The 10,695-nt window shown below is 37.2% G+C and overlaps 1 protein-coding gene across 3 annotated transcripts; it reads right to left on the bottom strand.

Moving 5' to 3' along the window:
• Positions 1–2,549: 2,549 nt before the first annotated feature.
• On the bottom strand, positions 2,550–6,837 carry LOC135165499 (uncharacterized). Of its 3 annotated transcripts, none has more exons than XM_064126853.1 (4): positions 6,624–6,837; positions 4,492–5,020; positions 3,878–4,218; positions 2,550–3,556 (listed from the first exon to the last, which is right to left on the bottom strand). In XM_064126853.1, the coding sequence occupies exons 1-4, from the start codon at positions 6,693–6,695 to the stop codon at positions 3,176–3,178; spliced, it is 1,323 nt and encodes a 440-aa protein (XP_063982923.1). In that variant the 5' UTR covers positions 6,696–6,837; the 3' UTR covers positions 2,550–3,175. The 3 variants fall into 3 exon arrangements, with proteins under 3 accessions (XP_063982923.1, XP_063982921.1, XP_063982922.1); XM_064126851.1 differs by lacking the exon at positions 6,624–6,837 and adding an exon at positions 5,779–6,609; XM_064126852.1 differs by lacking the exon at positions 6,624–6,837 and adding an exon at positions 5,779–6,607 and having other exon boundaries at positions 3,887–4,218.
• Between the last annotated feature and the right edge of the window lie 3,858 nt (positions 6,838–10,695).

The raw sequence follows: 10,695 nt of genomic DNA, 5'->3' as shown, positions 1-10,695 counted from the left end.
AAAACCCAGTGATGATTTCCTCCCCCAGCGGGGGGAGGAAACTACTGATGGGGGCAGTGGGAAGCATAAAGAAGAACAAAACGACACGGGAACACTGCACATATAGACAACAGTCCCCACCCTTGAATAGTTCTTTCTGAGGAATAAAATAGAGGAGAGAAAAAATACTCTGGAGGAGAAATCCGATTTTATGGCGAGGCATCGACGAACTGGTGGGATAAAACGTGAAACGTTGTGTCGTTGAACAGCCTGGTCATTGGGAATGTGGCACTTAAGACTCCCCTGTGGATAATGTCGATGAGCCGAATGTGTTGTTACGTTTGCATCTGCTAAGGTCCATGCAACCGAAAAAATTGCACCTTCATATAAAATCATCGCGATTAATCATCAATATTTTCTCACACGTTGGACGAATTTATCAATTTATATTTACAGGCAAATTTCTGATCAATTTTTTTGTCATGAGAGAATGGGAAAGAAAATGGAATTAAACTAATTAATTTGAAAAGACACCGAAAATTTCTCGGTCTCTGCCAATGAAACTAAAAAACCGGAAGAAATTTAAATACCTCAGGACAGAGTTGAACTACGACTGCCCGCAATGGTTTAGATGGACGACGGCCAGCGTCTGGTGATATAATAAAATAAAATGTCAGCGGCAGCTCACATAAAAATGCTAAAGAGGTGGCCATATTGGTCTTGCTCATGTCTTGAAAGATATATGTACTTTCGAAGGATGGATGAGCTGCCCAGGGATGGATTGCCATTACTACCGAATTATTCGTTATTACGGGAGAGCAGAGCGAACTAACACTACAAAAAATCCCATGTTTTGTGCAAATGATCATCTTTTCTGCAATTACTAAATTTGAAATGGACATTCAATGGAAATATTACAGTGTTTTATTTTTTAATCATATAACTGAAATTAGAAATTTTTTTATATTTCACAAAAATCTGTAAAAAACAAAAAATAAAAAGTTCGTACTCCTATTAAAATGAGAATATTTCTCTGCGTGTTGATTATAAAATGTTATCACATCGATAAAAAAAAAACACTAGGCTCATTCGTCTCTTTAAAAGCCAAAAAAAAAGTAAAGAAGTTTCATTTTGCTCCGCTGTCTCATATTCCAAGGAATAATAAGAAATTCAGAATTAAGAATCTTGAAATGGTTTTTTTTCCGTGAGACGTTTACGTTGGCTTTGCGATGGGGCGCATAATTTTTCTCCCACAAGTCTTGCGAAGCTTTTCCTTCTCATTTCACCCCTTCGACTCATAAAATTAACTCCAACAATTTGGGAATGATCTTCAAACCATTAAAAAGAATGATTTCAAACGTTGAAATATTCAAGAACAAATCACCCACAAATTCCATCTCCTCACATTGCCAGTCCCTAATCAAATCTTAAGCCTCACCTTATCAAATATCCTCTCGCCCCCCGATCATAAAGGCGAGATTATTATTCTCTTCATCATGCTCACCGATTCGATTGTTCCTCATTCATGCGTGCGTTGAAAAAAGAGGGAGGAAAAAAAAATCAGCGGAGTGAAATATTCTCGCTAAAAGTGGATTGCGCCAGGTTTCCGGAGACATTACCACACAATTCTCTTAACTTCAATTCGTCCTCTTTTATTTCATCTCTTATTTTTTCACAGTTGAATTGTCTCCTCTCATCGTGCATCAACTCACCAGTCATCAAGTTGATTGACGAGTGATATCGTTAACGGTTTAGTCTGCGAGCTGCGTGCGATCTACTGCAATGATCTTATTACTATTCTCTGCACCCCTTGTTCATACCCCAACTACAAAAATGGAATATCGGATTCCTTTTTTTTTTTTCATTTGACAACTTTTTATGGTGATTGGCTGACGATTGATATAAGTGAATTCTAATCAAATAATTAAATGATTTTTATCTATTCATCATCATTTTTATAACTCATATTAATAAATTAAATAATTATGTAAATGAAATTGGGCTATTGTTGGGTATAAATATTTCAATATTTCACTAATAATTTAGTAAAGTAAGTCGTCTTCAGTTCTCTATTCGAAAAATGTAATTTCTCCGAAGGGTCATCTCCCCCACATTCGTCTTCCCATCGTTTCCCCCTGTCCACTAGATTTCCCTTTCAATTCTGAGGATTCTGGGCTCTTCTCGATATTTTTTACGGCTATTCTTCTTCGCAGCCCTATGCACGAGACATTCTAACTCTCGATAAAGAATAGAAAATCAATTTTTCCTAGAAGTCATTAACAATTATTCCGACATTACTGCCGGAGGCTTTGGCTCATTCACGTTACGACGGTTTTACCAGTTGACGGGCTTCATTGGAGAAAAATGCTAAAGGGGTGAGAATGCGAATAGATAAAGATAAGTCACGGTAGTTTCGTGACTTGACAATAAAGCTTGACTCAGCTCTACTGAAATACGTATGGAACGCTCTTTTGCCCCTTTTACCTCATCCAGAGACGATCAAATTTTTTAACCAAGATGCACTATTGACAACAGTCAATGATTCAAAATATCAATAAATAATATTTAAGTTGTTCTGTTGATGACAACATTTCTTCTTTTATTATCATAATAAGTATAATCATCTTATATACAGATTAACAAGAATGAAAACATTTCATTTTAAAATAATAAATCGTTACCATTTGATTGATTATGTTACAAGAAAATAACAGATGTTTGTAAACTTAATTAACATCATCAAAAATATTAAAAACAGAATAAAAGAATAAAAATAAAACGATTTTTGTCTGAGTGAAATTTGATAAATTTGCACTCATTTTCATAATTGAAAGTGATCGAAAATTCTTCAAAGTTTCACTAGTGAATCACAAGATATCAATAATTTAAACTCCCATACCCAAAAATTCCCAAATGCCCATAAAAACACCATTTTCTCTATTGCACAAAATTAAAAAAAAAAAAGAATTAAGTTAATTTAAATTCACATTGGCTTTACCTGTCTCCGATGCTAAAGTCCTCATTATTCTACCAATAAATTAAAAACAATGATAAATTTCAAATGGATTTTGCCAGAAGAGTAAAATGAGAAAATACGACAAATTAAAGGTTAAACATTTTCATCACTTCACCCACCGATTCACATAATTATGATTGATTTTCACGTCCAACAAGCGCCACTGCGGCGTTGTCGATGTCACAGATAAACCTCAGGACTCGCTGGTGCCGGTGGTGCTGTTGGTTGTTGTCCCTGAGCCATTGGTGCTGTTTGGAGATGTCCTGTCTGCTGCTGATGATTCGTCGATCGATTATGTTGGGGCGAGGGTTGCGCCGAATGATGATTCTGATTGTGATTATGCTGTTGATTTTGCCTCGCCCGCATCATCTCGTAACGTTGTTTGTACATATCCCGCTCCTGGACCAATTGCGCATTGTTGAGACGCAATTGTTGTAGCTCAGCGCTCAGTGTTCTATTCGTTGTCTCCAAATCATGACGTTGTTGAAGTCTTTTACTACGGCAATTTTGGGCGTAGCCACGGTTCTTCAGGGTCCGTCGCTTCTGCTTCAGCCGAACGATCTTCGAAAAACAATTTTTCACCGTTATTTCATTGATTTTATTATTTTCAATCGTGGCATTTTTTTTCCGTGGAGAAGTATTTTAAATATGGACAATTTTTTGAGGCCACAAAAACCTATTTATTACAATACGTAAAATAATAATTAATACGGTTATGAATTGAAAAAAATTTATTCAAAAACCACTAGAAGTAAGTAATTATGAAGCTATTTATTTATTGGTGTAATTAAAGATTTGCTTCAATCAGGTTGAAAGAAGGAAAAAAATATATCGAAAAAATAACGAAAAAGATTCTCATGATATTTTCAAAAAATGAGAGACCTTACTCACCTCCTCCCTGGGACAGCCATGGAGACGTTTGTTAAGCTCTCGCACTGACAACGACATCAGCACTTCGTCATCCATGAGCTCATCCTGAGGATTGCTGCCATTGCAATTGGAGTAGAGGCTGTTAGCCGTGCGATGAGCAGGATGACCAGGACTCGGTCCACTACCCCCCATTGAGCCTGCTGAGCAAACACTGAGGGGTCGTGCAACCTGGAAACGAACTTGGGAATCGTCCATGCTGGAGGACACTCCATTGTTCGATGGGAGTATGCCGTTTGTATGGTCACCATTCGGGCCGTAACACTCAAGGTGTCCGGACATCGAGATGTATCCACCTGAAGTTGTGGAGATGGTGATTTAATTCGCTTGATCATTTCATAGTGGAGAGAAATTAAAAATAGTTTTATGCTATCAATTCATTTTCATTTACAAGGATTGAAATTTTTGTTTCACAATAGAGGAAACTCTATTCTTTATGATGATCATTCAAATTTCTCCCTTCTACGCAAAGAACTAATTAACCCATCAATTTCAACTCAATTAACCCGACAATTTCCATATAAAAAAAAAAAAAATCGAATCAATGAATAAACAAATTAAACACCCACCACCATGTCTGAGATGCCTCGGCAAATGCTGCATCTGCTCTTGAAACTGCGGATGACTAGACCAAGCTTCATGCGGCGGCTCAGGTGTCTGCTCTTGAGGACAATGTGGTCTCAAATCAAGTGGTTCCTGTCTCAACGACTGCGTCAACCATCCCATACCGCCAGTGCCAATTTGCATATCATCCTGACCGAGTAACGGCTGCTGCTGGTGCAATTGAACCAGCAAACCACCCTTCTCTCGCAAATCGCGATCATTGCGATGATGTAGCTGGAGTGGTGGCGGTGAGGCCGATACGGGTGGTGTATCCGGCGGTGTACCCGGATGTGATAGAGTCGTCAAGTGCGTTGATATGCCAGACGGTGCTTTAACAAGCACACCGTGCTGCACCTGAATGTGCGGTTGTCCGTATAACGGATGGGGCTGTTCCAATTCGTGAGCGGGTGGTGTCAGCGGGGCTAGTGCCATTCCCTGATGCATTTGACTAACTATATTTCCATTTACCATTACTGCTGGTGAGCCTATTCGCACCTACATCCCCATGGGAAAACAATTTAATTAACTCTAAATTTGAAATTAATTTTTATTCGCGAAGTGGTAAGTTTTTTTTATAGTTAATAAATGTATATGTATATTGAAAACTCGCCTGAAGACTCGATCTGTTTTTAAATACACGATATAAAATCGACAAATATAAAAAGATAGTTCAAGTTCAATTTCAAATTCATTGATTAGTTGAATAATTATCAGTGGAGGAAATGACACAATGTTTTCTTATTTATTTATCTCTTTCCATTTTCACAATATTTTTTTCTTCCCGCTCACATTCAAGAAATTTTCAATTTCCCGTTTTGTGTGAAGGCGTGATGATATATTAATTTCAAAAGTTGTTGAGATTTTTTCAATATATTCAAGTGATTAGATTCAAAAACATACTTGAATATCTCCGAAATTAATTGTTCACTTCAATCCACCATCAATACAAAATTCTCAAAATTAGCCAATTTCGTTAATATTTTAGCAAATTAAGATATTTCCCATAAAACAATATAAAAAGATTTTTCTAATATTACCACTTCACTATCACTTTTAACAAACAATGGATAGATATTAAATAAAAGTTTGCTTATAAAAAAAAATATATATATTCCGTCAATAGTGAAAATGATTGAAATAATGAATGAAAAAAATGGAAAATGTCCCCTGGATCCACTGGCAATAATTAATTTTTAAAAAATCTACACTGAAAATTGAAAGCCGAAGAAGTCGCTCAAGAATCCGGAAATCACCTCGCGTTTGACATCAGCAGGATCGAGATGATCGAGAACAAATTCCTGGACATACTCCCTTGCCAGATGATCCTCAGGTACTTCCATCTTGACCTCGTCCACCTCAACCTCCTGCACAACAGTAGATTCTACCGTTGTGTCATCAGGACTATACCGGAGTGGATGTTCTCCACAATTTTTATCACTATCACAAATGCCCGCGCCACCGGTGCCGGCGGCACCCAGACACCCTATCACTGTTCCTGGCGTTTTTAATACCAATGTTCCAACAATGCCCGCGATTAATTCTTAAAACAATGAAAATGGACTAATAGAGCCCAATCAGATTGACAACATCACGAGTGGATGGATGTTTGTCAGTGATATTAGAATGAGACGAATCACAGAGACAAATTTTAACAGTTCACTGATTATATTTGGTAAACATCATCACTAAAGCAATGAATTCACTGTAAAAACTAATCAAACTTTTGGAATTACACCTTGGACGAGACTTGAGAGGGATGTGTCTTGCAGAGAGTAAATTATAAAAATGTGAAAGTGCCCGAGATGAACTCCTTGGAGATGTCTCCGATTAGCTTCCCGGTCGCAGCGAGTGCTTTCGCACCTCAACTACTAAAATCCTCGAGCCTGCGAGTGGACCGCGGATGGGGGCTTAACACGGATACCAAAAGAGGAGGTGAAAGAGCAATGATAAAAATCGAGACAGTGAGAACTATCGAGTGAGGGTGAGGTGATGTGGGGCGAGTGACAAAATGAATTTCCCCTTAATGGTTTTTTTTTTTTCTCTTCTATTCTCCAAATGCACCAGTGGGAGGGAGTTTGCAAGTGGAGGTACGACGAACCTGTGCGGCGCGCGCGTTTATCCCACAGTAGATACACCAGACGAATGGCAACCTGGTCAGACACAGAACCATTCGTACACCGGCGCAATGTTTTCAACGGGCCATGACGTCACTGAAGTAGGTGGAGTCCACCACTGGCCAGACCTTCGGGGTGACTGTCGATTGGTTGATAAGGGGATTCACTCCCATTGGCTGCACTCCCACCCGACTCAGGTGGATCCTGGAGAGGATGGGAAAGGGGTCTCAATGCAGCGGTGCAATATTCAACATGGGGGTGAGAATCTTAGGCTGGAGGAGGTGTCTATTAATTTGTAATGGGCTTATTGTTGTTTTTTTAGGTGGTTCTTTCAGTTTTGTTGGAAAATTTATGAGACAGCAAAATTACGAATTCATTGAAACTAAGTTGCGTTATTTTACGAAGATGGTAAATTACCGTCAATGGTCAAATATAAATTGAAATTTGGAAAGGGGAAAATTTCAATTTCCAGTGAAATAAAAGTAATATAATATGATTAGAACAATGTCTTTGTATATTTTCTACTTCTGAATAAAACTCTGAGACAAATAATAATACTTGTGATTATCATTAGGAGGAAGAACATTATTTGGAACGGCAAGTAAATCATTATCGTCTGAAAAAAAATTTCACCTTCAATGGAAAAAATTTAATTTTATGCCTAATATCAAAAAGCTTAATTCAGATGCAGGAAACTCTTCTTTTTTCTCGGAATTAATTTAGGGAATAATTATTTATTGAGTGGTGAGATGGAAAAATTTTGAGGTATACACGCGTTGGGCTCACTATCTCCATTTGCTTCGGCTTATTTTCTGTTTAATGAAACGAGATCCTTGTGTTTTGAGGTGAAATAAATCTCAGTGCTTCTGGTTACTTACTGTTGAGTTGATACTCGCGACAATGTAATCCATCTATTATCTTCAATCTCAATGCCCCTTTCAATCGCCATAACACAATCTTCCACGCAAGATTGTATGTCATATTTACAAATAAAAGTGCATATGATACGATTAATGACCCTGACATGGAATAATGTTGATTTCGTTGAATGTCAATTATAAATTAATGGTTTGTACATGCACATGGCATTTTTTTCAACGCTTATTGAGCTTTCCACGGTACGAAGTGGAAATTTTTTTCGCTTAAATATGAATTATTCCTGTGAAATTATTAAGTGTAAAATTTCTACAACTTCCTAGAGGAACTTTCTAGAGGAATTATACCTTAACAGTTTTGAATATTTTCACAATTAACGGCTTGTACTTTTCTCGAGTAATGGCACTAGAATTTTTATAGAAAATAAAAACTTAAATGGTCCAGCAAATAATAACTTTGAGCAAATAAAATTAAATATGAATATTTAATCTGTAAGTTAAAAACTGAATTTTATTTTAAACAACTCATAGAAGTTGATTATAAATAAAAACCCACTACCATCATTAATTTATTAAGTTTTCAACCAGCCGAATATGAGTTTTTCAATTGAAATCATGTAGGCAAGGACACTATGTACTCTTTTGCGGCGTCCCGGGGTCTCTCTCAGTGTAGTTCGGGATATGTAGTCGGTAGCATGCGGCTGTGGAGATGGGCAAGTGAGGGGCGAGCGACACGAGGAGGAAAGAGGGATACTGCTGAGCCAGCATAGCTCCAACCCCCCTCGCTCTCCACCGCATCCACATCCCCTTCAGCTGGTAGCCTGCACATCGATACCAACCAGTCACCCACCTAACCGAACCTACCCAGCCATACTATACCTATATACACATCATACCTACTTTTATTTCATTATTATTATTTTATCCGTAAAGTTGCACAATAGTACAAAGTTGTGTTGAAAGTGTGATTCCGTTGAAATGTTAATTAGGAAATAAGTGGAATTTTTTTTCGCCCGTCAAATCAATTTCTCATTCACTTTTTTTCACAAATTTTCTTATCATATTCATTATCTTTTTTTTATTGTATTGACAATTCTGTGGATATGCTTATATAATTTAAATATGAATTTTTCCCCTTAAATTTAAAACTGCGCTAATTTGATGGGAAATCGGGGAAAAGCAAATGTTGAATTAAATAAATAAATTGATATTTTCATTGAAAATCTGTGGATGGAAGTAAAAGTGAGGGATCAAGGGCTACTCCCAACCCTGACAGCAGATAATCCCCCGGCAAATCATCCCGCTGTATAGCACTATAGCCAAAAGCAAAAGCACCTCTCATTTGTTCATCGCACGATGACGGATGGCAATGAAAGTGAGACAATGAGCCTTTTCCCTGTCCCACTAAACTGTTGTCACCGTAACAAGGGGAGCCCAGGGGGGAGGAGGCTCCCGGGATTTTACGTCTCGCAATGAGAGTGCCTGATCTGTTTGCAATCTGTGCTCAATTACTATCGGATAATCGTTCTTCGGTTCATTCGTCTCCATTCTGACATCTCTCTCTCTCTTTCTCTCTCTTTCGCTCTCCTTCACCCTGACAATAATAAAAATGAGTGATTTTTCCCTTTTTGCTTGCGAATTAAAGAAAAAAAAATCTTTTTCAAATATAGGTATCAATTACATTTGAAATCTGGAAACTCCTTAAAAATCATAACTATAATTAACAAACAAAATAATAATTTGCAAGAAGATTGCTGATTTATTAATAAAAAAATTTAATTGTCTCACAAATGTCCGTTTATCAGTGTTTTAGTATTTATGGTGATCTTTGGAAGAGATTCCACCATCATAATGAGCTGAACACAACAGACTTCAGTAATGAAATAAATGGTTTCGCCTAATCTTAACAGTTCCGCTTTATTTAATGATGATCGTCCCGCAATAAGTCCCTTTTCGGATCATTTGATCCCCGGTATCTCAACTCTGAGCTATTTATCGGGCCATCGAAACAATAAGGAACGGTTAAAGGGCATCAATAACAGTCGTTGGACTACAGTGATGACAAATATGAAGTGCCTTCCGGCGGTTCAACGCCGGATGCTCCATAAATGCGTTTCTTAGACTGTTTTTTTTTTCGATACTCTCGTCCCTTCCGTCTCCGAAAATTCCACACAATTAGAAAAAAAAAGATAAATAAAAAAGCACTGTCAATGAAGATGGATTTAAAAAAGAAGAATAACAATCAATCAAGTAGATTTTTCATGTTTTCTAGATTCATGCTCTCCTCGGATCCTCGATATAAATAGAATTTTTTTTTTAATCTGCCGCGAATTTTACACCTCTTTCCCAAGGTGTATGTAATTTACCTCGAAGTGTCGGGTCGCATCTCACATCTACACGCGCCTAATCACGGCTGTCGGGTGACGTCACATCCGGCTAAATTGACGATTAAGCGAAAAATGAGAAAACTGCTCATTCCATACGTCGCAATGTTGCATGATTTTTTTTAATATCCGAAAAAATGAAAAATCATCGGATAAAAAAATTGAGAGTTAGGAAACTCTACCGAAATATCTATAAGCGGAGAAAATTTTTTTTTTTTCGAATTATTTAATTCTTCAATTCTCCAATTCTCTCCGAATCAAGTCAATTGAAATACAGAACAATTTCGTACGAAAAAGCCCATATATATATACATATAAACAACACAATATTTACACTTATATTTTTTAACATAAATTCGCATGACGCAAGGTCAATGCTGCAATCGGTATTTGCAAAAAAGTTCAAAGATCAGTGGTTCGAGTCTGAAGACGATAAATTGAAGTGGAATTAAGTCCAAGAGATGTGACTACATTATTGCAGTGTTCCATCTAGTGATATTTAAAAAAAAATTACAAGAGAAATCAAAAGTCAGGATCCGCATCACTTATCACAGTTGCGATGCCCTTTGACCATCTCGACGATTGGCTGAATATCTGAAATCGATAGATAATCCAGTAGCGAAGTCGTAAAATGTGACACAAGGCGAGTCAATCGTCAATTATCTCGACATAACAAGTCAAATTATCTAGAAATTTTTTGGTTTAAAAAGTTATGTGGTAATTTTATGAAACCCATTAAATGACATTCAATGCCGGTGCCCTACAAATTCAATAATGTATTTATCAGAATTTTATGG

This window comes from Diachasmimorpha longicaudata, chromosome 8, assembly GCF_034640455.1.
Source record: "Diachasmimorpha longicaudata isolate KC_UGA_2023 chromosome 8, iyDiaLong2, whole genome shotgun sequence".
NCBI classification, from domain to species: Eukaryota; Metazoa; Arthropoda; class Insecta; order Hymenoptera; family Braconidae; genus Diachasmimorpha; species Diachasmimorpha longicaudata.
The sequence above is the reverse complement of the archived record's forward strand: the minus strand, read 5'-3'. Positions and strand labels throughout refer to the sequence as shown.